At 47.5% G+C, this 27,289-nt stretch overlaps 2 protein-coding genes across 3 annotated transcripts in view; both read left to right on the forward strand.

Moving 5' to 3' along the window:
- The first annotated feature begins 6,821 nt into the window (after positions 1-6,821).
- Positions 6,822-25,596, forward strand: LOC144126239 (uncharacterized). The gene is made up of 2 exons (XM_077660295.1): positions 6,822-7,268; positions 23,614-25,596. Exon 2 carries the CDS (start codon positions 23,706-23,708, stop codon positions 24,051-24,053), a length of 348 nt encoding a protein of 115 aa, XP_077516421.1. The 5' UTR covers positions 6,822-7,268; positions 23,614-23,705; the 3' UTR covers positions 24,054-25,596.
- Positions 25,587-27,289, forward strand: part of LOC144126237 (salivary anticoagulant protein P23-like) — a 339,317-nt gene continuing 337,614 nt past the window's right edge. For both annotated transcript variants that reach the window (XM_077660290.1, XM_077660294.1), the window contains exon 1: positions 25,587-25,596. The gene's annotated coding sequence lies outside the window, so the exon portion shown is untranslated. The remainder of the gene's footprint in view (positions 25,597-27,289) is intronic.

The raw sequence follows: 27,289 nt of genomic DNA on the forward strand, positions 1-27,289 counted from the left end.
CGCCCTCCGGCGACTCGGCGCCTCTTTTACTCCGTCTTTAGGCACGAGAGTGTATTTCAGGCTTCGTTAGAAGCTCGTTGAAACATTCTGTACGCCTTAAGGCGTTTTGTCCAACGTCAGTGCGCTGCTATAATTTGAAAACCTACGTTGGCCTTAGGTCAGAAATGGTTCGTGTCGTGTGTAGGTTTTTTTTTTCTTGTTAGAAGTTTGGTTATATAATGCGAAACCTTTGTCATGCACGGAGGCCATGCTTCACTTCACAGAGCGTTGACAGCGACCTCACCTGTGTTGTCCTTACATATGTGGGAGACGTTTACGAGCCAGGTAAATTTGTTGTCGCTGTTTTTTGAGTGCATGGTTCGGTTTTGCCTCCTATGAACCTGGTGCTGAACGAGCAAGCAAATATTATAAATAGCAGCACTTACAATAAACAGTCCAGCAGGTAAAGGAGGTGGCCAGAGACATCCCCGCCAATTTCTACGGATGGACCAAGCCCTCCAGGACCCATGTCCACCACATGTGCGCTAGAGAAGGGAAAGGGCATTTTGACCCATGATTTTTATAGTTGAAGCATTAAATAGACACAAGGAACCAATTGAGGACGTACTCAAGGGTACAATTCTGCGTGCAGCGAGCTGTTTACACCTATGGGGCAACCCCCCCCCCCCCCCCCCCCCCCCCCCCACGTGTGAAATCTGTGACCAGCAAAGGCGCGTCAAGGACATGAAAGACCGTTTTGTCCCGTGTTTTTCAGGGTTGAAACGTTCAGTAGACAGAAGGAACCAAATGAAGTCATACACAAGGACACCATTCCATTTGCAGCTCGCTGTCTTACTTCAGCGGCGTGGCTATCCCAAACTTGTTCCCGTGAATACCGGACGGCTGATTTTTTACTACCGCTAAGAATAACCCGTTTTCTATACATACCCGGGGTGTGTCTACGATCAAGTAGGGGTCTCAGTTATCAATAAAACGAGGCTTTTTTTACATATATATTCTCGTTTCTTCAGATATTTTCAATAGCAGCATCAACGAGCCTGCGGGGCGCTAAGCCTCCATTTCGTCAGGGTCGCAAAATGCCCCAGGGGCCTTATGCAGTCTGCAGGCCGCCGACGCAGTCTTCGATGACTCGAATGAGCACCGATGCTATACGCGAAGCGAGATGACTGCGCCACGTAGGCATGCACGTCTCCGTGTCGTGTGCAAAGCATGTAGATATTTTATACGAACCATTTGTCAATTAATGTCCGGAAATGGTAAACTATGCATTCACCCCAGTGAGCAATAGGTGGGGAGCGTAAACTGTTTATTTGGTCGCACAAGCTGAGATGAGATCTTCGTGGTCGCGCATTGACGCGTACGCAGGAGGTTCAAGGATCTCCGAGTGGCATGCGTCTGCGCTGGCGTCCGATCGAGAGCGATCGTAATCTTTCAAAGAGCTTGCGAGTGGCTGGCATCGCCTCCCAAACCCGAAATGGGGCGAGCGGCCGGTATCGAGGTAAATATCGCGAGACCTCCAAGGACGTCACTATCTACGCGAACGGTGCGCGCGCAAGAACGGCTGCACTGAGCCGTTCACCTCCCTCAGCGCCCTGCATAACGCGGTGTTTACAAAGCGTGGCAAGCGCCCGTCCAAACGCACACTGTACACGCACGTAGGAGCGGTCGCTCTGACGGCTCGTGCCAGCATCCCAAGGTGACCGCGTTGTGCCAACGAAAGCATATTTCGCCACCGACTGTTGGCAGGCACAGTACGGCATTAAACTCTGGCGGTAGCTTAGGCTATACAGGCAACGAGAAAACAGAGACACATCGGTTAGTGAAAATGTTTATATGCGATGGCAGAGCTCTCGGTGTCAAGGATTTTGCCTGTTTCACTGATATGAACTGCAGTGGAAATAAAAGTAAAAACGCATGCGAAGAGAGAAAACTATGTTATGTTTGGCAGCCGTGTGAGATACCTTCAGAGGACCTGGTTGATGGCACGCTGCTTCCTGGCATTATGAGCACTGAGAAAAGGTCTGACCTATAAACGCCAAGGGCTGAATAAGTAATAACTTGACAGATCAGCTTGAAGATACCGGTAGCAGTACCGACAGCAGGTACTATCTGTACCACACCCAGACTTTAGTGAATAAAAGTTTCTCGGTTCATGTTGCTTCATCACTAAACATACAAAAAAGAAGTAGCTGTCGACTGAGGGTAAAACTTAGAAAATGAGGCGCCACTTCAAGGACTTGATCTGACCCAGAGATTAGCAGCACAACAGACTAGACAAAAAGAGAGATACAGACACGAGTATTGCCTCGTGCCTGTGTCTCTCTTCCTGTCCCGTCTGTTCCGCTGCTAATTTTTGTGGCATGAATCAACTAGCCCGGCTAATTCCCCTCCTGGACTTCATCTCCGTTATAAGTATTGTGGTGCGAACCTATAAAGCATTACCACCTAGATTTCCGTGGCAATGAGCTTGTTGTTGGAATGTGGTGGGGAGGCGGGTGATGGTGATGATGGCCGCTAAAGTGGAAAAAAAAAACACTTCTTCATCCTTCAACATCTGTAGCGCTCCGGGACATGCCACTAGCTCACGTTCCCCACAGTATGAATCTCGTGTGACTTAGACAACCTGAATTTCTCGCAAGAGTTCGGCCAAGTAAAATTTATTGCTCCGTCGCACGAAGCTTGTAATATGCTGTTAAACAAAAAACTGACAGTTTATTCGAGAATTTAAAAAATCTCAGCCACATGTTTGCTGTATGAAGCCGTTTCGCAAAGTAATGAACCCAGTGAATAACTTTACAGCCGTTGCTCAAAGCACGCTAGGACAACCGAAAAGGCCCCAGTTTTTGATGGTTTCAATATCCAATAGTGCGTGCGTGCGTGCGCAGTTAAGCATTATATGTCGGTAAAGGGTATACGTGTCCAAGGCTAAGTGGAAAGGTGAGTTTTGTTTGCCGTTCGTTCCCATCCGAGTAATGCGGTCGGGTCCCGATTTCTCTTCGAGCAGCCAGTACTTTAGCTGCCGGCGACTCTTCACCCCTTTTTTTTCGACCTCTTTTGGCAGCCGATTATCTTCGCAATTATCGGAGCAGCGGTTATGCTGAAGTGGCCACTCTAGGAGTCCGTCACTTTGCACAATGTTTTAAACGAAAATAAAAAAAATACGGACGATATAGCGTGGAGGCAAAATGCAGATTAGCTGCGTTAGTAATTCGGTTTCAGTTCAAGGTTCGGTTTGCAAGGTCAAGCAGACCTCGGATAAAGATCAGAAAAATCGGTGAGTGGGGTCCTTAGTTCTAGCGCACCAAAAGCTCAAGTCTTTTCTCATGACCCTGTTTTCTGCTGTCCGCGAACTTGTTGGCTGCAAAGAGCGAACACAGAACTGGGGGTTACACTTAAGCTCCCCCGAAAGGGTATGACGCGATAGCGTTAATCAGTTAATGCCCATATATGCGACATTCATAGATCGGGGTGAGTCCACAATCCACTTCTGGCGCAGTGGTGCAACGCTTAAGCAATGCGCCACTGCCATAGCAGGCGGCTGTTTCAAACAGAGTCGCCGGTGGGGCTTTTGAGACGTATAGGTTGCTCTTCTCGAGCAACTTCTCGCGATCATTAGTTTAACTGCCATCTGTCATGGTGGGCAGTTTGTGATGACGTCACCATATCACGTGACTTAGGTGGCAGGTGCGCTATTAGGTCCATCAGGCTTCGACGATCGGCGAAATCGGTGAGTGGGGGCCTTAGTGCTAGCTCAATAAAACGGAGAGTGAATAGTCAAAGTTTGGGAATCGAAAGTGAGACGTATAAAATAGCGCAACATCAGACAAGGACATGAAAGAACACACACGAGCGCTAACTTGCAACAGTTTATTGCGGAAGAGAGCCTGTAGATATATATGACATGGCGATACATTGCGCAAGCGCGGCAGACAGTCAATTGTTAGTGGCTTCTGAGGTAATCTAATTCCTTACGAGATAGCCCAACAGAGGGTTTCGCTATGCAGTTATCACCTAAGCTATCTAACATTTCTGCTTCGATTATTTCTCGCGTGAGTTTGCAAGTGTTTTTGGCAATGACCGTGCATGCTTGAAAAATAGGTTTACACTTGGATTCACATTTTCTGCAGTGCGCATCTAAAAAAACCACCTTTCTTTTCTTTATCATTGTAGCGATGTTCACGAAGGCGCTCGTTTAAGCACCTTTCACTTTGGCCTACATACTTCTTTCCACATGTCAGTGGTATGCTGTACACTACGGATTCCGTACATTTAACGAACTTAGTTTGATGATTTATCTTGCACCCACTCTTTGTAGCAGGGCCTGGTGTTGTCAATCTGCAAAGTTTCTGCAGCTTCTCTGGAGCTGAAAAAATGACTTTCACTTTTGCCCGTTGTCCAATCTTCTTCAAGCGGTGGGACAAGCCGTGAGTGTACGGAATCACAGCAAGTTTCTGTTTGTTTAGTGAATGGGACGGTGGTAGAGCATGAGGGTAACAGATCTCCTTTAGGAGCCTTTCGGCAACACTTACAAGGATATGCATAGGAAAACCTGCTTTAATTAGCCTCTGTACTTGTTGAGCAAAACTTTCGGTCATTAGCTGAGGGCAGGATGTTTTTTATTTTTTATATGGCATTTGTGAAGCATAACTTGGCAATGCCCCTCTTGACAAGTTGCGCTATTTTATACGTCATGCACTACCAACAAGCCAAAACCGCCACTTTGTCGAAAGTGAGAGCGGACGCATTTAGCTGACGCACTCGTATTTACACCACTGTTTTTCAAACCAGCTTCACTCATCCAGACAGCAGAAGAGATGCTGAAGCCTTTCTCCAGCCAAGCAAGCCCCGAGTACCTAAAATGTTCAGCGTCCTATAAGATCCTGCAGGTGCTGGTAGCGTTGTACGTCGTGGGCGGCAATGGTAATGTTAGGTGAGACTGAACGAATCTATATTTGAAAGGGAACGCTTCGGAATAAGTGCGTGTCTCGCCCGCAGACCAAAAAAATAGCTATTTATAAAAAGAGTAACTGAATGCAACAAATAACAGACCGAGTCGAAATCCAATGAAATGAAAGAATGAAAAATCGAGGAAAATAATATGGTTTGAGAATAACACTAATTTCTATTGGAAAAATTCGAGCACTGCTCCAAAAGCAGCTTTGATGGCAGGATTCCTTACGCTGGCATTTTGAGGCAACGGTAGGAGTTATATTTTTGCGACCTATTTCGACATATGCAGAAATATCTGGCCGACAAAATTTTCAACTGCCGACATATTCAAAGCAAGATTAAACAAAAAAAAATCTTTCTTAGGTAGATGTGCCTACTGTGGAACTCCTATATGACTATCATAAGTGCACAATGAACAGTCGTTACATGAACTCACTTTGCAGATTTCTCAGCGAAAGTCTTCTGCAATCCTTCTAACGGTCTCTTACATACGCATCCTTCTTTCTAAACCTACCTTGTGGAACAGTCTTCGAATAAAAAAAAAAGAATAATCCCACCTGACTCTCAGCATCGCAACTATACCACTGGCCCCACCTACCAGCACGAGAGGACATAAGCCTGCACCATGGCGACAAGTTTTCTGTTTTTTGGATCTCCGATGAAATGTATGCAGTATACTACATCTTGGTGGTTGTCCCCTTACAAGTGCTGATTCCAAAGAATCAAGCAACACTAACAACACCGACAACGTACCAAAACGAGCTGATACTACGTCCGGAATGGATAGGCCTTGTCTTTATTATCAAAGTATCAAGAGCAGTATGAAAGCTTTTGATAGTGAAGAAGATGCGGTTAATTATCTCTGCTATTCCAGAAGCACGTGCATTTGTGAGCTGATTCATGGCACCCCATGGAGTTGCTGTCTTATGCCTGCTAACTTATAGGAAGGCCAAAACAGGTAAAAATTTATTGCCCTGCGAGAATAGTTTCACCCATTCAGAAACGACATTTTCAGTTGCTTACTGGGAAAACAGTGAGAAACTACGCTTCATCTTATATCCAAGCAAAATTTCATGCAGAGCCACAAAAGCACTTCGGCACGCTCTCCAACGAATAGCAAATGCGAAACTCGCCCTCTCTTAAGCTCAAAGTGAATTCGCTTATAGTTGGTGCAGACAGAACACTGTTGGCACTTGCGCACTGGGGGCGGTTCCCGGTTTCCTTGGAATGTTTCGATTATTATTTTTTTTCTAAGATCTGCCCGACGTCGTAGCCTTCTCAGAAGGCGTCGAAGCAAGACTTCGCTTTGTTTCGTCCCAAGGCTAGAGCCGGGACAACGAGGCCACGTCGAAGAAAAGAAGAGCGTAGACGCGTGCAGTCACGGAAGAGTCGAGCAGGAAGACACGCATAAAGAGCTTCGCGCGTCTGACGCCGGGGCGAGAAAACGAAGGCGGAAAGAAGCCGCACGTATACCGCGGCGGACGGCGACAAATCAGGCGATCGCGACAGCAAAAACGCCGGATGGAGACGGTAAAAAAAAAAAAAGATCTACCCACGATAACCAATAACAGTCAGCGACGCAGACCCATGGGGGAAAAAGGGTCCATTCCATTGTGTCTTTCCTTTTTGGACGGTGGAATAGCCCTCACCCCGGGCTCTTCCTCTTCCTACTGGGAGAGCGATAGAGAAAGCGAGAGAGTGAACAGTGACGAGAAAGTAAGAGAGGAGAACGGAAATCAACAGGCTCTCTTTCTCCTACCGCTGCTCCCAATACGTGCCGGGAGAAGGTACCCTCCATACGGCAGAGTACGGTCCGGCCACTGCGGAAGAGTCGAGAGAGAGAGAGAAAAACGAGTCACGCCAGGAGAGGAGGAAGGAGTCTAGCGGCGGCAGTGCTGTTTTCGTCTACGGAGTTCGACAGGCTTGTGGCCATAGTGCTTGTGGCAGTGCGCGACGCAGCGGGTTTTCTCGCCTTGCCCCCTCTTTCTTACTCTCTCCATATGTTCATTGAGAGAATGTGCAGAGCTACGGGGGAGACGGGACGTTGAACTGGAAATCCGTACTTCGCGTTGTCCGCGACTCCAGATCCGTTCGCTCTTGAGCGTCTCCACCGAGGAGTATTCACAGTGCGCGAGCGTGGTGCATGGTCGGCGCGGGTGCCCCAACGTGCTTCGCGCCGTGCTCGAAACGCCGGGGACCACGCGCGGCGTGAGCGTACACCCTCGCAAGTTCACCGAGACGCATCGATTGGATTAAGCTCGCTGCGTCGCTTACAGCAAGGACAGAAATGGGAGGACTCCAAGGGATAACACGATGGTGTGAGTAGCTCCTGCAACATTACCTTACTTCATGCTGTGAAATTGAGAAATGATGTGTTATTTCACTGATGTGCCTTTCTACGCGTATGGCAGTTGTTTTTTCCGTAGCCTAAAGCTAGCGGAACGAGTTTGCGTGTATGGAGTCGAGGGGGCAAGTTAATGGATACGGCAACAGAAAATTTGCTGAAACAAAAAAATGTTCCAGATCAGTTAACGAATTTACGCGCAGAAGTTATACAGCGACTGCATACTTTGAGGACACTTTTTGTACGCAAACGAGAAAGACATTTATTTTACGTACGAACAGAAAATATCAGATTTCATTTGTGTTTTAACAGTTTCTCGGCTCCGTTAGATTCTCTGTCGTTTAGTTTTATACACGCGCAAAGGAAAGCGTGTGCAGAGCTTTAACAGGGCAGCTGAAAGGTACTAGCTTCAAGTGAACATAAATTACAGTACTTAGGCCAGCATCTTTATATGATGTGTCGGTTGTTCTGCACTTCTCTTTACTGTGCATTACTTCCACCCATTTCTTGGAAACATTTTTTTTCTTTTCCTGCCGAGACAGCATGGCCAACTTTACAGTTGAACCCGCGATGTAAAATATTGGCATGTGAAAGAGATCGAAGCTGCCATAGGAATGTAATAGGATGCGGAATGTCGAGGCCGCGTGTCGTCGTGAGGAAATGCGAGTTTTGTAGTTGCAGGCACCAGCTAACTGCTTAAGCTTGCCCTCTTGTGAAATAACGCACGTTTGCGCCACCCATACGCTTTCAAGGCACACAGCTTCGTTTCGATCAGCCTAGGCGTTCCGCCTCGCTGGTTACGATACAGAAATTGTAACTGCTGGCTCGATTTACGGACTGGACATGTACAGTATTTGTCAAAAATATACCGCCCACTGGGTTCGCTTCCAAGCCGTGTAGCGGGGGTCTTTAGCACATTTGACAGTCCCAAGCCTGGGAGGACCGAGGACTTATGTTCCTACCGCCTTCGTGAGATTAGGGTCCCTGAGTATGCAAGGGGAACCGCGCTCCAGGGCTCAGCAGCAGACCCCTTGGGCTGTGATGCTTTTGACAAAGACTGTAAAAGCACTCGTGCGGCTCGACTCAGGGATGCACTGGATGAAAAATGGCAGTCTTTTCGTATACCACCGGTTATGGCGTAACAAGTAAGGCTAACTCTCTAGCTCGCTCTTTAGTGCTTGCTGCACATGAGTTGCCTGAGGCGACACTTAAGCTGTCTTGGAACACGCCACTTCCCTGACTCAAGCACGTGCGTCATCGATGATGGTACGAATCAGCAGACGGCTGTTGCTGGGCAGCCTCTATTTTCCGTGCGACCAAGTTTATGAAGTCTTATGTATCAGGAAGCGACTCTCTGTATAAAGTCCAGTTTCTTCGGACGAATCCGCAGGGCGCCAAAAGGTCAGCGCCTTGAAAAACACATTGTTTGGAGACGAGCCAGGAGGCCTTCGAAGCTAGGTCTCTGCAATATGCTGCCCTCGAAAATTTCTGCCTTTGAGTCTCTCCGCTTGGGTGCGGCTCCACTGTTGATTATTTAATAATGACAGCCAGGATATAGGTTATATCTTTGTCTGTGCTTTGCCCCTATAATAAGGGGCTTACTGCAACGGTAAAAAGAAAATGTCATCCTAGAAGGCTCTCCGAGGATATCTATCACAGAGGATCTTGGTTTCTTTCCAGCCGCTCCTCGGTCTCATTTCTTTGCGCAAAATTGCGCACTTGTGGCTGCTGTACAAAAAATATCTCTACGTGCAAATACGAGTATAGTACTGTGTTTTCTTCATAAGGCGTATTCCGCAACTGGCGCAAATTTTTCGTGCGTATGACTGGCAAATAGTCGTTCTTGATTCTTGACAAGCGGGGTGACAGCTTCCGGCCGACGCGACCAAGTTTTGCGCAAGCTAAGGTCCAACGACTAATATTTAGTCGCCTGTTGGCGCTGCAATAATAGAACAACTAGAGAAGGAAAGTGAATCTTGAAAAGATACTAAGCTTGAATCCAGCGTTACAGAGTCAACAGTAACGAGTAAGCAGCTCAGTTAATTGTTGTGAAATCTAAAGTCTGACGAAAACTCGTCTGGTCGGGAAGAAGATTCATGACTGAAGAAAAAGGAACGCCGACCAAAAGGTTGTTGTTTAAGACGAAGACGTTTCGGCTTCCATACGGAAGCCTTGATCAGAGTTGTTTAAAACGAAGACGTTTCGGCTTCCATACGGAAGCCTTGATCACTCTTATCAAGGCTTCCGTATGGAAGCCGAAACGTCTTCGTTTTAAACAACAACCTTTTGGTCGGCGTTCCTTTTACTTCATTCAGTTAATTGTTGTAAGCTTAAGATACGGATAAGCAGCCAACATGCCTAGAAATAAGAAATATTGCAGGAATAAGTCATGCAATAGCAACTGCAAAACCATCTTTTAAGTGCTGCTGAGTGAGTGAGTGAGTGAGTGAGTGAGTGAGTGAGTGAGTGAGTGAGTGAGTGAGTGAGTGAGTGAGTGAGTGAGTGAGTGAGTGAGTGAGTGAGTGAGTGAGTGAGTGAGTGAGTGAGTGAGTGAGTGAGTGAGTTAGTTAGTTATTTAGTTAGTTAGTTAGTAGGTGGGTGGGTGGCCGAACGAGCGAGGGAGTTAGTCTCAGCTAAAGTACAGCAGTGCTACATACACCTCAACCACCAGACTCTATGCTCATTGGTGTTCCAGTGGTGGACGTTAAGTACTTTCCATCTATCACCAAAGATGGCGCTTTCTTGCTATAGCCTTCTTCCTTTTCCTCTTTGTTGCTTCTATGGTACCAAAGTTTTGGCAAGGTACGTACAGAGCGACTGGAATCAGCGAGGCAGTCGCCTCTGCGCCGCCTCGCCATACAAAACGTCGCGTTGTCGCCGACGCAGCACCTTGCTGAATTATTGCAGGTTTTCTCGTCCCCTTCTCACGCCATTCCGTTCTCGGAAGAAGAAAAAAAGAACATTACATAATCGCGCTAGGTAGAGCACTGACGATTATCGCGTCATTGAAATAAGCCGATAATGATTTCTGGCGCGCACAGGTCACTGAGAGCGCCTTGATCTGGGCTGAAACGTGGCGTCTAGGAAGGAAGGTCGTTAGCGTATGTTCCTTGACACGCAGCCTCTTTCCTTATCATTTATTCGCTGTCTCCCCTCGATGACGATACGTGCCAGTTCTGCAGAAAAGAAAAAAGAAAGAAGCCTAGCACCATCTCCAAGAACATCATCGGAGCAGAGGCTAGACTGAGCGATCTGCGCAACTGCCAGGCTTCACGCCAGCACCGCCTCTTCGGCACGAATCTGTACGAGCCGTTTACTGTGGCTTACAAGGCAGGACGCAGCGCCATACACTTAGGCATTTCTTTCTGCAAGTGATAGGAAGGTAGAACTGCGCACGTAATGTTGCATTTATGCTCGTCAAGATCCCTTTCGTCGGAGCGCAACATGCATGTTGTAGTGACGCATGACTGTGCACGTTTAAGTCTTATAATGTCGTTAGGGCTCGCCGTAAACCGGCGCGACAGAAATTACTTTCGCTTAAAAAAAAATCTGCACCTCGTCTCTCTGTACAGCTCATTTGAAGTGCCCATCAGTTAAAAAAGACAAGCACTGAACGAAGTACGATAGCACAAGTAAACGAGTCGAAATACGCGAGGAGCTGCGTGATGGTTGGCTTACAATAAGGATTCATACCAGAGTTTTCCTCATCTTCGGTAACATGTGAGGCTCACGCGTTATCGCATAGTTGCTCATTGCCGACTGCGTACATCTCCGCTATAGATGAAGGAAGAACGCAGAAACTGAGGCTATTTGATTTTGCGTGTTATCGTGTGGAGAAGCAAAACTACATCCGCAGCTCCAATAGGATTTTCTCTTTTCCATATATTTCTGCTACCTTAGCTCCCATTCCCCTTCGTAATGTCGGGAAGCATACATTCAGGCCATGCGCGACTCAACAGCAGCCCCAGTGCGTCGATAACTCAGGCCGACGTGTTTTGCCTTTCACACACACAAAAAAAGAAAAAAAACGCAGGTATAAAATCCCGCAAAATTGCCACAAAAAGCAAACTTCTTCGATGCACAAATCGATACTTAGCGGATTTACCCCAGACTAGGGCTGGTGATGGTTGTCACCAGGACAATGAGAAACTTTTTACATTCCTTTCTCTGCGAGGAACAGGCTGGAAATATGATGACTGTAGTATCATGGTTGCCATGCTGCTTACTGAGCGTTACAAGTATGGTGCAGTGCATGGGAGCCAGTATGTGTAGAAATAGGGCCATGCCGTCGCAGGGAGGAGGGGGGGGGGGGGTGCGTTCCTAGCCATGAATATGATGATGTTCGTGGCAAACCAAAACTATAATCCATTGCACCTCACAAGCCTCTTCGAAAGCTGAGAGAGGTCTGCATACAAATGATAACAGTTAAGAGAAACACGACATTCAGGTGGGATTTGCCTACGGTGCTCAGCACCCTGAGGAACCGGTCAGACACTTCCGCAGGGCTGACGCGTTCGCTCAAGGAACCACCGGGCGCTCAGAAGAGCACGAATTTCTCCGCGGCACTTTCCATTCCGGCTTCCCGCCTTTTTCCGGGCTGTGCCCGTACCGCTCGAGCGCACCCAGAAGCAGGAACCTATACAAGAACATGAAAAAGAGACCAACAACGGGAAAGAAAAAGGAGGCAGATAAACGTTAAGGCGAGGAAAAGGAGTAGCCGCGCAAGGAAGCACGAAAAAAGTAAAGAGGTAAAGGATAGCTGAAACAGGCGGCCGAAAGAAGCCCAGCAAACGAAGGGGCCCCTACGAAAGTGAAAGCGGCCAGTGCATGCACTGCGTCCGAGTCGGGAACTGGGTCAGCCCGTTTGGGAGCCGCCGGTGATCTAGGAAGTGACCGGCCTGGGGGCGTGGAGGGAGGGGCGGAGGGAGAGGAGGCGCCGCAGGGGAAAGGGAACCTCACGTATGGCTACAGTACACGGCAGCGGCGCTTGCCTGGCTGCCTCCGCGTCCGATGCGGAAGCCGCGCACAGAAGCAGGTCATCCGCCTTTCGCCGGTCGCCCAAGCTTCGACGATGGACGGACTGGGGCCGTCGAGCGTTCCCCATCTTGCATGCGGCAGACAGAAGAGTGGCACATGCGCTTCCAGCGCCCTCTTCTTTGAGGGACAGCCAAGCAGACAGACAGTCTAAGAATAACGTGTCGGTCGAGCTTTTTTATTCATATCCTTACCGTCGTACTTGTTTGGCACGCCGCAAACGTATCCGAAAGCCGTTGCCACGGTTTTGAAGTGGGGCTGTCAAAAAGAACCAGTCATAGAGAATGGAACTGCTAGAGCATTCTGGAACCTCGACAAAGTGTCGTCAAGTGGAGGTAGTAAATAGTCTAGTAGGAAACACCGAAAACAACGATCTTAGAAAATAAGAAATGTATGAAATTCCGTCAGATCGACATCATTTTCTCAGTGCACTTCACAACGTGAAAGTCGTGTGAGTAGTCATTGTTGTCAAACAGTGTGGAAAGTGTATAGGCCAAGTCTCATGTTACTAACAAGATAACTGAGTAGTCGTTTGTCTGAGTAAGTGCACGGGCATCCTGCTGCGCCTTTGAGAGTACCAGAATCTAGGACATAAAAAAAAAGATATTTTGCTTTTTCGCTTTAAAATACAGTGCCCCGATCACACGTAGGGACAGGCTACAGGCTACCGCGCTGACAGCTTGTTCCCTGCTTCTCTTGCTGAAAACCAGCTGCATATGAGCCGTTTGGATGAAAAACACACCCGTTTGTTTCAGTGTCGATGACTCCTTGACAGTGAGCCCTAATCGAACACCCTCGATCACTATACATGCCTCATACACTCCTTTCAGTCGACGCTATAACAGTCGTTAGTATACGTAGTGTTGACATATACATCAGCGTCCAAATGCTGTTGTAGAAAAGCTGGCGTGTTCACCGAAATACAGAAAGGAGTGAAATAACCGACCGTAGTGTTATATCAACTGGGGATGGGATGTAGGGTTTAAATTCCCTAAGCGATACACGGGTGCCACGACGGACACCTTAGCGGAGGGCTGCAGATTAATTTAGACCACCTGAGGTTCTTTAAGTGCGCTAACACCAGAAAGCACACAGGTGTTTTCGCATCCCGTCTTCCTCGAAATGCAGCCGGCGCGGCCGGGATTCAATCCCGCTACCTTGGGATCAGCAGCCGAGCGCCAAAGCCACGCTGCCGGTCCGCAGGATTATTTAGAAATAAATGAAGTAGGCAAAGGATAGGACCAAAACAATCGCCAAAAAAAAGCATGTCATTAACCGTTGGTACATGTATCGGACAGTTTGAAGTGCCTTGTATATTCACGACGGATTGTCAATATTATAATCTTCCAGTTAGTATTTAAAGAAAGAAGATAAACTTAGTACTCAATAACGTCATCGAGAGTGTGAGCAAGCACGAAATGCATTGCTGGAAAGGCGTAGAACATAATAGGACGCGCCTCACGTATGGTCGTTGCCGAACTCTGGTATGGGCCATCTCCTTTTGCTGCTGGACGGGCCACCGCCTTAGCCGGCTTCTATTGTTCGACCTCGGTAGCGCACCTGGCCTCCGAGGCTTCATTTGAGGCTTCACAAGTCATCCCTATCACTCGCTTCTCTTCCAAATGAATAGCGCGCGCTAAGCGTTTGGCTCTAGTAAGCCCTAGAGACGCGCGGCGCTGCCTTCTCACGTTCGTGTGCGGTTGCATAAAGCTGCCGTTTTGGCGAGACGGGCGAGCCACTCTGTTCCTAGACTCATCCGGCTTTACACCACGGAGTCAGCATCACAGCCGCCGAATTTGTAAGCGCAGAAGTAACGAATGAAAGATTATTAAGACGGCGAATTAAAATAGTGCGACGTCAGTTCGGCTGCGACGATGGCCGAGTGGTCTATGGCATCGGCAATCGAAGCTGCTTTTACATACATCGGTGGTGGTCCGAATTCCTCTCGAGGTTCGTTTTTTTTCTGCTCGATGCCGTTTGGTCAGAAAATTTCAGAAATGTTCGGTATCGTGTTCAGCCTCGTAAACTGTGAGGAATGAAACAAGCCCGACGCATGAATGTGTTCATGCAGATAATCTAGCAGCGAACGATGATGGGGCCGCTGTGTGCAGCATGCGCATTATACACTGCACAGTACGAGAAGCAGTTCGAAATGTCAGGTGCTGTATTCTGGTTTCACAGAGAGCGGGGCAAACCCGGCGAGATGGGTGTGTCCTCCTCTACGTAAGGGCGATGACACACGGGGCGTCCTGGGCGTGTAAACGCGTCTCGACGGGAAGGCCAGCAGCGAGTAACAGCGGGAGTCAAGGGCATCTCCCCTGAGATCTCCGCAAGCACGATCTCCTCGGCAGCGGGGCAGGGCAACGCCCCCGGACGAGTTGTTCGTACCTCGTCGAAAAGTCGGGGTTGCATCAGCCAGATTGAAGAGTCAAGGTGATGACCAAATGGAGGCGGCCGTGGGCGGCCCACTGGATGAGTTCGTCGCACCTCTACGCGTGGTGTCCACATCCGGAGTAGATTTCCTTGGCACACAACGCGTCCTCGTCTTCAGAGACGGTAATGTGGCCTCCTTGACTAATTAAGTCTTCGCTTTCATCACCATCAGCCTGACTGCGCCCACTGCAGGGCAAAGGCCTCTCCCATATGTGTCGCCAATTAACCATGTGCTTTGCCAGCTGCGGCTAACGTATCCCCGCAAACTTCTTAGTCTCATCCGCCCACCTAACTTTCTACCGCCCCTGCTACGCTTGCCTTCACTTGGAATCCACTCCCCTACCCTTAAGGACCAGCGGTTGTCCTGCCTTCGCATTACATGCCCTGCCCGTGCCCATTTTTTCGTCTTGATTTCGACTAGGAAGGCGTTAGCACCGCTTTTGTTCCCTGACCCACTGTGCCCTCGTCCTTTCTCTTAACGTTACACCTATAATTTTCCTTTCCATAGCTCGGTGCGTTGTCCTTAACTTAAGCTGAACCTTTTTCGTTAGCCTCCATGTTTCTGCCCCATAGGTGAGTACTGGTAAGATACAAGTGTTGTACATTTTTCTTTTGAGGGATATTGCTAAACTGCCATTCATGATCTGAGTGATGATCTCCACTCCACTCTAATTCCTCTATCTTATTTCCATCTCGTGATCCGGATCAACGGTCACTACCTTTCCTAAGTAGACGTATTCCTTTACCACTTCTAGCACCTCGCTATTAATTGTGAACTCATGTGCCCTGGCGAGACTGTTGAACATTACTTCGGTTTTCTGCTTGTTAATATTTAGACACACTATTCTGCTCTGCCTGTATAACTCATTGATCATGCTTTGCAGTTCATCTCCTGAGTGATTCAATAAGGCGCTGTCATCAGCGAATCGCAAATCACTAGGCATTCTCCACTAATTTTTATGCCCAACTGTTCCCAATTCATGCCTCGGAAGACCTCCTGTAAACAGGCGGTGAATAGCATTGGCGAGATCGTGTCTCCCTGCCTGACGCCCTTCCTTATTGGAGTTCTATTGCTGACTTCATGGAGGACTTTGGTAGCTATGGAGTCGTTATATATGTCTTCCAGTATTCTCTCATAAGTCTGTTCAACACCCTGATTCCGCAATGCCTGCATGACTGCCGAGGGTTCTTCGTGTTTGTCTTACTCATGGCAGGGCCGCGTTCTGCTTCTCTGATCCGCACTCACGACGACATTTCCTTGACCGATGGTTTACATCATCTTCCGTACAGCTCGCTTCAGCTTCCACCATAAGAAATGCATGCGACTCGCCGCCCGCACCCGTAGTTCCTCCAAGCAGTGGAGCGAAGCGCCTCTCCGCCTATGGAGAGGATGTTGAGATTTCGGAGACGGCTGAGCACAGATTTCCATATCTCGAATAAAGACAGCTTCTACGTTGTCCTCACACTGCAAGAGCGCGTATTGCGCGGGATCCTGGGCACGGCAATTGCTGCAGCAATTTGATCACGTGATCGGCCGCCATCTTGAAATCTCGGACGGACAAGAAACGTTGAAATGCGAGAAAAAGAGCTAACGCTCCTAAAACCTACCGCTTTTGCGTTAGATTACGCGGCTGCTCGATCCGATCGAGCCCAACCATGGCTCGAGCTCCTGACGGAAGTCCGATTCATAGCCGCTTTAGTAAAGCATATCAGCCCATTGGATGGCGTAGTTCTCGAAGCAGGAAAAGATACACACTACTGACATCAGTAGCGCTACTTTATTGCCATCATTCTAGCCCCGCCCCTATTCGCGTTGCAGATGCTGCGTTCTCTGAACAAAGATGTAAGAGATGATGTGATTGCGTTTGTGTGCCTTTTGCTTTGTCGTTTGTACTTCTCGTAGATGCGGTGCCCCACACAACTCGAGCCAGGGTTGCGAAAAAGGTTGGTGCGAGTTGAGTTCTTGCAGCCTTCAAGAAACTGCTGAAATCGCACACAGAAAATTCGATTGTCCCAGAATTTATTTCACATATTTTAGTGCGGACGAGTTTGTATTTAAGCGTCTCTACACTCGCGCCGGTCCCTGTACGCGCACACGAGGCCCGAGAGTTACGTCAGACGTTTCTGCGGCGAGCGCAGCCGGCGTGGAAGAGCAGCTGCTCTTCGCCTGCCAGCTTGAAGTTGACGGCGTGGAAGAATGGATTAAATGGGCAGCTCAGATCTTGAAAGTGGCAAGCGACGATTACGATTCGGACGCAGTACTATACCATCGAAAACACGGCTATGAACCCGCCGCTTCATCCGGCGACCAATCAGAGACGCTCGACAGTCCACGTGGGCGTGCGGGACCAGTAACATATGAGTAATGAGCATAATGCATAAAAAAACATTTCATGAAGCGTGAAAATTTCGTGTGTGGAATTGAAAGCAAGTCCCAGCATCGGCGTCATCGCCTATATATGCGTCTCCGTCCGCGCCAAAAGCAGCCTGAAAATGTGTCGTTGGTGCGTTAATCGGGGGAAAAAAAAAGAATCGAAATGGAAGTTTTGTATCACGTGAAAAACAACAACAACGTACTGAGCGCACGCAGTCAGAAACCATCCAGCTGAAGTGAATGGCATAGTGCAAAATACGCTGCGTTTTATGCACGATGGGAGGGCTGTTATTGCTGAGCCGGACATGCGTTTGTCAGGAACTCTCTGAATGACATAGGCGACGACTTCCTGAACATGACCGCGTTTAGTAAAATGCAAGCACGATTCTACTTAAGGACCGCCGCTATTACTTTGTCGGTGCCTATTTCGTGGGGTAACTTTTTTGTAACTCTATGTAGGGAACCCTCTTCTCAAGCTTCACTTTTATTTTCGCATTCTTATAGTTTCAACGTTTTCTTCCACCGATATGTGTCAGTGTGGCGATCCGTGCACAGACGCGCACAGAAAAAGAGTGCGTCCGCTGCAAAGGGCAATTAAAAGTACAAATTGTCGCTGCGAACTATGCGTGAATAACAAACACACACTTTTCCAGCTACTACCTCAATCGGGATGTACTGGAACATGAGCGCTTAAAATTGAAATATGCAGTACCCGCTGGTCGTGCAGCGTGGACAACATGAAGTGCACAAAAAACTTCTAATTATAGTCGAGAGAGCCACAAACGTAGCACATATTTCTCTTTATCAGTGCATGCCAGCAGGAAAGCACTATTACACTAAAACAGGCACTGTTGTTTCTTCCACTGGTTGGTTCAGAGTCTCGCGAGATCTGCTCAACAACTTGCATCCCAAAATAATGGTCTGGCAGAAAGCTTCTCTGCCAAGAGAAGAAGCAAATAGTACAAAGCCGTAATTTACACAAAAAGCTGGTTCGTTATTCCTGACCCCAAACCTACTCCTCACAGAAAAAGTTTGGTTTGGTTTATGGGTTTTAATGTCCCAAAGTGAGTCAGGCTATGAGGGACGCCGTAGCGGAGGGTTCCGTATAATTTCTACCACCTAGAGTTCTTTAACTTGCACTGACTTTGCACAGTGCACAGGTCACCAGCATTTCGCCTCCTTCGAAATGCGTCCGCCGCGGCCGGAATCGAACCCACGTCATTTGGCTCAGCAGCCGAGCACCATAACCACTGAGCCACCGCGGCGGCTGGACTTGTAAGTGCTTGCGTATGTTCACCAGAGCATCACAAATGCTACATTCTTTTCTACCGTGGGTTCGAAAGTGCTTTTTAGTCTGCACGCAGCGCTAGCCACGTCCGAGTACTTCGAGCAAGCACGATACCGAAGTACAGGCTAAACAAGAATAAATACCTTGAATACAGAGCAGCGCTCAGCCGTGGAAAAGCAAGTTAAATGCGCAAATTTTGCCGCTTAGTTGATCGTCCGATCTGAACACGCCAAACCGAAGCGTGTGGCCGTCGCCGCGTGCGCTCCTCCGCTCCAAAGTTTCGGCTTGGAACGCGTACCTGAATTTCTTAGTCTGCAGCGCCTAATACAGTCATGTTTTCGAAAATCTATAAACGGATATGTATAATGCTAATAGCGAGCTACTGATATGTAAAGAAATGAGGCATGAAACTAATACTAAAAGGTTAAATATTATATTTTGGCTAGCTATATTTTTAGTAACCACTTCATAGCACTTGTCTGATGTCCCTCACTGATGAAAATACTGTACAGAAAAAAAAAAGGTTGGAGCTCGAAAAGTCTTTTAAAAATCACCAACAACTTTCAGTTATACACCGATTTTGTGACAGGAAGCAACACATGTAGGTTGCGGTTCTTGATTCACGTTAAATTAGAGCACTGAGTGAGGATATCAGTGCTCTGGAGACGAAAAGAAAAAAAATGCGTTTTTTTTAGCGCACCTTAAGCTTTGTAACCGACAGTCGTCACATTTATAAATGATGAAGCATAAAACAATTTTAGAACAGAAACTCTAAGGCTAAACGATGGCATCATCCGCTAGGGTTTCGATGTGCTTATCTACTGTGGTTCGAGTCGGCACTTTTCGCTATTCTACCCGTCATTGCGGCAGGCTCTGAAACTAGGCCAACAGTTCAAAGAATAGAACAGCACCCACTTTTTTTTTTTCTGCCGAGTGTTCTGTCGCTCATAAAGCGATGGATCTCCCCTTCCGAGTTGTCAGACTTGCGCATCACGCAAGGTTTCTCGAATGATCCTCATACGGTCCACCGCTTGCGAATTAAGTGGCGCTATCTGGCGGCGACGGTGGTAAACAGCGCGAGGGTTCACTGCCAGTAGGCTGATCAAGGCGGAGCTGCGAGTGCCATTCTTGGCACGATACCCAACGCGCCTGTGGGAAAGAAGCGAAGACGCTACAAAGGTCCGAACGCGAAAATCCCCGGTGCGCACGTCACATTTCAGCGGATGAGTTACACACGCCCCGTATCGCTTCCGCCAAAGCGGGGAATCCCGACGCCAATCACTGAATCTTCCGAAACAAGCTTGTGTGATGGAGATTACCGCTAACTTTAGTCTGCTGGCATTTCCGGATCATTTTCGAGAAGAAACGCGCTAAATATAGGCGATTCTTATTAATTATACTGTCACCATTATACTGTCGCCTATAGTCTTACGCCAGCATATTTTTGGGGCTCCACATAAAAGTGCTCGTTAGACTGTCTTTTTCGTAACGATATAGATGAGAGAATCCAGTTAATGCAGTAACATTTCATTAATTCAACATATTTTGTTTCTGAGTGCAAACCGGAGACTGGCGCGGGACGCGGAGAAACATATGAAGAATTATCTGTGGAGTTTCTACGTACAGCTGTTATAAAATGAAGAGCTTGCTACACGTCGGAAGAATGGGCCATTACATTCGATATTTTCATAACAGTACCATACAATTTTGCACCGTCTAAAATTTTTGCCCAAGAATGTTGGGCAAGAAGTTTACGGGATGGGTGTGGTCTAGAACCAATTAATTGGGCACTGCCACGAGACCTAGTTGCCTGGCAGGGATACCAGCGGACGGAGCTTTTATGTTCCCTCATGTCTGCCGGCGTCTCGGGCGAATGTCTATAGCACCAAGGTGCGGAAACTATTACTTCCCCACACACCCTCATCCCTTAAACCCTTGCGGCCAGCTGGAGAAGAGAAAAAATAAAGGGAAAAACAGCGCAATTAAACTGTAGTCAAGAAGCAGCTCGTAAGAAGAGTAAACGAATACAGCTTGAACTTTAATTATGTTTCTTATATGCGGCTTTCAGCACTTGATTCGTAGTCAGCTAAGTATGTCAATATTCAGTCCCATTATTCAGGCATTTGCACTTTTTTGTTCCCTTTCACAAGATGATGAGCACGCCGAAGGACATGAAGGACTGCGAATGGAGGTCATTAGTGGGCGCAGACAGAAGGAAAACAATACACGCACACAATAGGACGCCAACATGCACTCAAAATGTGCAAGGTGTTTCTCTTGGCTTGCCGGAGCAACAAAAGAAAGTAACAGTCGCTCCTTAAGTGCACGAACTGCCACTAACATGAGGGTGATTATGCTTAAATATCATCGCAATATTGCCAACATATTTTTGTTCGACGAGTGGGGCCATTGGGAGGTGAGTGTGGAGTAGGCAAAGTTAAAGGAGATATAGTGCAGTTCAGTTTCACGAAGAAGCCCGTGAGGCTGACTTGTCTCCTCAAGAGAGCACTAAGGTGCATCAACACATGCGTGACGGAAGCCAACAGTCACCGAAACCAAAGAGCAAAGGGGATGGCTTTTTTTTTAATTTGTGGTGTTGATTAAATGGAGTTTAAGAGTGTAATGATTTTACCTCTCAAAGACAACTGATAAGAAATCAGAAGGAAAAAACAACCACATGCCGCCGGTGGGATCAGAACCCACGACCTCCGAAAAAAAAAAAAACATCCCCTAAGCTCTTTTGTTTCGGTGATAGTGGTTCCAGACATGTATGCCATAACTAGAACTTCTTTTTTCTTCTCTTGTATGTTAAATTTTTACGTTAGGTTGATGTTGTTACCCGATACTCAACGTTATTTTAACATTGGTAACAACTACCCAGTCAGAACGTTTTCTTCAACCTGAGTAGCTTCGGCAATAGTGAACTGATACGAATTTTGGACGCATGTGTGACGCAAAAGTTCTTGAAGTTTTCCCGATAACTAGGTCATAATTTGTTATTCGCTTCTGCCTGTAGCTGTTACTCATCCTTATTAAATGCAGGTTGCCATTCGTTTCTTGTTTGCGGGTAGCGCCTCATTTCCGTTCGAGGCTCGTGAGTAACAGTACGCTTGTTGGATACGGCAGTGCGGATAGTAACGGTTTCGTGGACAGCCAGTGAAATTAATGCCAAGACCAACTTACATACGACAAGACTTATCTTCAAGGGGACTGTTCTGAAACCTGCTATTCATTCGGCATTCAGGTGAAGCCTGCTGAATGGAGGGTGTTCTGAAGGAGACCTGCTTACCTTCCTTGTCTATATACGAATAACTTCGATAGGTACATCACGGCTTCAAAATAATAAAAAAAAACTTATTTGCCCATTCTTAGCGCACGGATGTTCTGCAACTAAGTTCATTTTATGGTGGCAAACGCGCTTTTACATGTTCAGGCTTCGGGCGTTCAACGATAAAATCATAAATGCACATGCTGTAGCAGTAGTCGTGAACGTGTGACGCCTGACAGTTCTTGCTAGTGTGCATACGTCAGCCAGCTGCTTCATCCAATAGCTAGCCATTTCCGCTGTCTTTCATAAAGGTGCGCTAGCATCGTTTGGGTCTTGGCTCTGCACGTCTGCTCTCGCAAATCCCTCGCAGACTTGATGACTCCACAGTGATCGACTCTGAGCGAAGCTTTAATGCAGGCTGGTGTGGAATAACACAAGGAACGTTTCTGCTTTCTGTGTTCCGTTTCTTGTGACAACAGCCTAAGGAAAGTTGTTACTTTCAGTTACGCTGTAGTCGCCCCAAACATCTCAAAGCAGAATACTGCAGCCTCCATGTGCAGCTGAGAGTAATTTTTTTTATTTGCACCAATCTTCGGCGGGCAGCTAAGAAACCTAAGGATTAAGGGAGAGTCTTCGCCTCAAGGTGGAACACCAACGCAAATAAGCCACGAAGGACGACCGAGGGACGAAACCATTCAGTGCGGCCTCAACCTTGAACGCGCCACACTCCAAGAAGTTAGAAAAATAAAAGGAACGAGGAGAAAATATGGCCATAAAGAATCCCGCGTGCGCGGATAGCATCAAGTGTGACGTATGACGTGACATCACCGCGTCTCAATTGTTCCCTGGCGCGTAGTTCCGGATGTTGTTTGCTCTCTTGGAGAATGCAGATCGATTTGTGCGGACTGACCGTGGCGCCATTATGGCATTATCCTTCGAAGAATCCGTGTAGTTCACGCCCGGCCAGCAATGCCGGAACAACTCGTACCAAGAGGTGCCATGCGCGAACGCGCCCAGCCTGAGCTGGCGCCGCTCTTTACTCTGCACAAGCTCAATGACGAAGCGATTAATAAGGAAGTCGGTGTTTGTGCCGTGAGCATCCTTCTTGCAGGGAATTTGTCATCATTTCAAGGCTTTTTAACGCTGAACGTGAATTTTGTTTTTACGCCGTATGAACAAGTTCGCGGGCATTTAAAATTTCAAAATTACATGACTTCTTACCAGCTCTTTTAAACTAAGTGCTTTTCACAAGACAATGTTTTTTATTCGAGCACGTGCCTCAATGCTTAAGTTAGGGCTTCCGATATACTATATATGGTCGTGGAGGCTATTCTCACGCGGTAGCCTGAGCAGGCACCAGTTCTTACTGGTTTTTTTTTCTGTTAGTTTCGGTTGTGGTTACAAGAGTGTTATTTTTTTTTTAAGAAAACACAATAGCTCATCTTTACTTAACAAGCGGCGTGCATAAGTACCCGAGGCGTGCTTCAAACGAAGGCATTAATTAATAGAAGTAGAATGCGAACATATAAAAAAACAAGGTCTCGTGTCAAGAGCTATTTCACTGAATAAGAAAACACACGGTACGTTCGTGTACGGAGAGCTCATTCCTGAGCTTCAATGGCAGCGGATCGCAGCGACTAGAACCCGAAAGCCTCACTGTCAGTGCCGCCGACAGTGATGGGTTTGCTCGCAATTTTTTCGATTTTGCGATTCTATGAGTGATGTCGATGCGTTGTTTTCTTTGGGGGTTTTGGTTTTCCAGCAAGACGGGTGGTTATTTTTAGACAAACACGGTAAATGTGTATAACGGGACTAACGGAATCCTGTCTGTCCTCTGATCGTCAGAAAGCGCAGATAGTCTCGCTGAATATGATATGCACTCCCCCACACAACAGTTTTCGTGTTTTTTTTTCTCATTACAGGAGGACGAACGACTAGCAGGAACGGATACGTCCAAGATCGCGAGGAAGCCATGACGACCAGGCAGACTCAACCGTAGCGTATTAGCGAAATCATGGCTGGAACGCAGGTCATAGTGGCACCCGCTTCGGCTCAGACCCAGAAGCGAGGGCACAACAAGAACAGCGCTGAGATCAGCACCGCAAAGGCGCCACCCACACCGAAGCAGCAAGACCAGCATCGTCAGGTGCAGCAAGATGAGAAGAAAGTCGAGCAGCAGAGACGGGATGGCGATGACAGTCATCTCGAAACCGCAACGACGCGCTACAATCCGGGCTACTCGAGCTTCGTCGACGAATCCGACATGGTGGTGCTTAGGCTACTCGAGCTTGTCCACAGCATGCTGGTGTTCGGCATGAAACTTCTCAAGAGCCACGGACGATACGCCTACTCCGCCTCGTAACGAGTGCAAGGCTCGAGCAGCTGTCTCCAGCAGAAAGCCGCACCGGAACAGTCACTCTGGCCGGATCTCCTTGAACACAGTTGCCCTCCGACCTACTTTCAGAGAACACACCGTTCAGCTCTTGGGGTGCACTGCGTGAACTAAGACTGACTGCGATGTTGTCTTAGGCACTTCGCTTTGTTCACATGCTTGAGCCTTTCGAAGGACAAGTGGCTCCTTTGTCGTGCCGAACTCGGACATTTCGAAACTCGAACAATTAACCGCATGGGTGGCGAAAATAGGCCTTCAGTGGCGGTGCTCTGATTTTACTCGAACACGCTGTTTAATTCCTATTTATAATTTAGAACATACAGTGCATTTCATCAGTGTTTGTGGCGGCCGGAACAATGCACGCCTTTTGTACTTCAGTCAGCTCCTCGACAGAACACTTGCTAGTGAAAATGTCAAGTTTGTGCCATCGCTCAGTCTCTTGAAATTTAAACCTTCAGCTTTCACATTCGTGGCGCGCGTTTCTTACGATGAAGCTTGAAGGAGAAGCGATTGTTTTCAGTGTTTTTAGGTTTCAGCGATCATGTCAGAAGAAGTAAAACGCCTCCTGTGTCTTTACTTTAGACATACATGGGTACCCTGCCCTCTATGAAAGCATTGGTAGCTAGCGCACAAAGGCGCAGGCAAAAGCAGAACGTTAACGACGTGGACGCAATTTACGATTTCACTGAATGGCAAGGAAGCAGTTACCGGAGACTTGGAAAGGCTACCGCTACTTCTGCACACCTCGAGTCCGACAGCTAGCCGTCGTGAGTAACAACGACAGAGACAGACAAAAAGGAACGGGTGCAAGCCTAACACATGTTTAGGAGAAAGAGAACACGAGCAAAAATGGCTTGTTTACTCATCCGCCAAAACAGACTCCAGTTAGCAACGAAAGTACATGTGTAAGGCGATGCACGAAAACGCCAATAGCGCACGCAAGAAGCATGCACACACGCGCACACCTACAATCTGCTACAAAGAGACATAGAAAGAGTACTGGGCGCGAGCTCCACCCCTCGACCGATAGACGAAGCGTTGATTTTACGCCGCAGGTGGGGTCACATGACTCCTCTTGCTTTGGGAGCAGGGTCTGCTCAAAGGAAATATTGCGTTTTAGAAGGCACAGGCTACGTTAAATTATTTATTCTTACTTGTTACCGCGCTCTTGCGTTGCACATCTTGATCGCGTGTCGTCGCGGTAACTGAAGAACGTTCCTTAAGGTTCTGTCACGGTGATTTGTTTGTGCTTCAGTGCCAGACGTACGCCACGTAGCTCAGTGCAAGGTCTGGTTTCGATCCAAAAGATCGCCACAATCATGGCATTTAAGCTGTGAATGGGCTGAAATGTAAGTTGGCACTGGTACAATAATTTCAGGGAGCAAGATTACGCTCATAGAGTTGTCGCTATACAGCGTCAAAGGAGCTGGCTGAGACACACCTACAGAGTATTTGAAGGCTGCTCTGTGTCGTTCAGGACATGGTATCGTTCCCTCTGACCTACTCGCCTGCATTACAATAATCGTTCAAGGGAGCAGTTCAATGGCTCCGCATGCGCTGGCAAAACTGAAAGCGATGAGCCCGCATTTGATTTATACTGCATCCAAAGCTCCGCACCTACCATGTTGAAATTCTTTTCACTGGTATTAAGTGAACGGGTGACTGTTTGCCTCTCACTATTATCGTATCAGCTTCAGCCTTGTCCAAAATGGCGGCATCACATGCGCTGAATGACGGTGGTGAAATATTTGTCGACGCACCGTTTTAGCAGCCGATAAAACTGACCGGGTTATACTGCGAATACTTGTTCACTCAGTGAGGTGCTCTGGCGGCTAAAAAAATGCCGTTTAGGAATCGGATGCGGTGCAAGCAAAACCACAAAGCCATTCACGCGTAAAACTAGGCGGTTTGAGACGCACTGAAAAGCAAGAGAACGACACGTGTGACACTTGCAGCGTCGCGAGGGCACTGACGAGAGTTGTCGCCACGCTATGTCTTCGCGCCCAAAAAGGGCACGGTAAGTTCTTGAATGCGTATTCTTTTTTTCTTCTTATCGTATGCGACACCCAGCAGGACGGGACTTTAGAATAAAGGTAGGTCAAACTACGTTTTTCTTCTCAACAATTATCTCTTTCGATACATCCTCGTTTGCGGCCTTCTGAAATTGTGCGCGAGGAGTACAGTACATATGTCTTCCAGCGATGCTTCGAAGGGACACGCAGGTAAACAGACCCTCGAGTGTACGTAGAATATGGTTTATTTTGTCATTCTCAATCCTCTCATTCTATCTCAGAATCTTGTTATCACGGTCACGAGATTCTATAAAACAGCCAACTACGAGGTCCTTAATAGATACGCATTGATTTAATGTGCGTTCTCGTGAATTCGAAACATCTTCAGAAAACTACAAAGTTCCTAAACTTTGGAGCGGCGTGAGACATACATCAGTGTACCTAATCTTGTTGATAGCTGACTGTTCCTCAGTGCCTCTAGCTCGTAGACGACCGGGTACAAAATATTTTTTAAGCAACACAGTCTAACAGAGACAGCGGATTAAATGGCCTTCTTTTATATCAGCGGCAGCTTTCAGTGTGGCACATTTTGTAAAGTAGCAATCACTGCGCGTTTTCCTCGTTCAACCCTTGCCACTCAGTGCCCGATCTTTTAATTCGGATTTTTATCTATCCCGAAGTTGTTTTCACAAACCGTGGTAGTGCATTAACACCTCTTTTTGGGCTAGTTGGTGCATACTTGAATTAGAGAAAAACTAGCGCCAAACCATGCACACCACAAGACAAGAACGAAGACGAGACACAAGCGCTTGTGTCTCGTCTTCGTTCTTGACTTGTGGCGCGCATGGTTTGGCGCTAGTTTTTCTCTTAAACCGCGGTAGATTTAAACGTAGGGCAGAATGATTTTATAGATTAATAAGAAAAACGCGATTTTACGTCAAAAGGACTTTTAGCTCTATATTCAGTTCATCATTGTGTCATTCTCTGGAATAAGGCTTTGACACAGGCGATTAAGGCCGTGGCAACGGGTCTTTGCTGAAAACTGAAAATTGGTTTTTCGGGAAAGGAAATGGCGCTGTATCTGTCTCACATATCGTTGGACACCTGAACCGCGCCTTAAGGAAAGGGATAAAGGAGGGAGTGAAAGAAGAAAGGAAGAAAGAGGTGCCGTAGTGGAGGGCTCCGGAATAATTT

This window comes from Amblyomma americanum, chromosome 3 (assembly GCF_052857255.1).
Source record: "Amblyomma americanum isolate KBUSLIRL-KWMA chromosome 3, ASM5285725v1, whole genome shotgun sequence".
Lineage (NCBI taxonomy): Eukaryota > Metazoa > Arthropoda > Arachnida > Ixodida > Ixodidae > Amblyomma > Amblyomma americanum.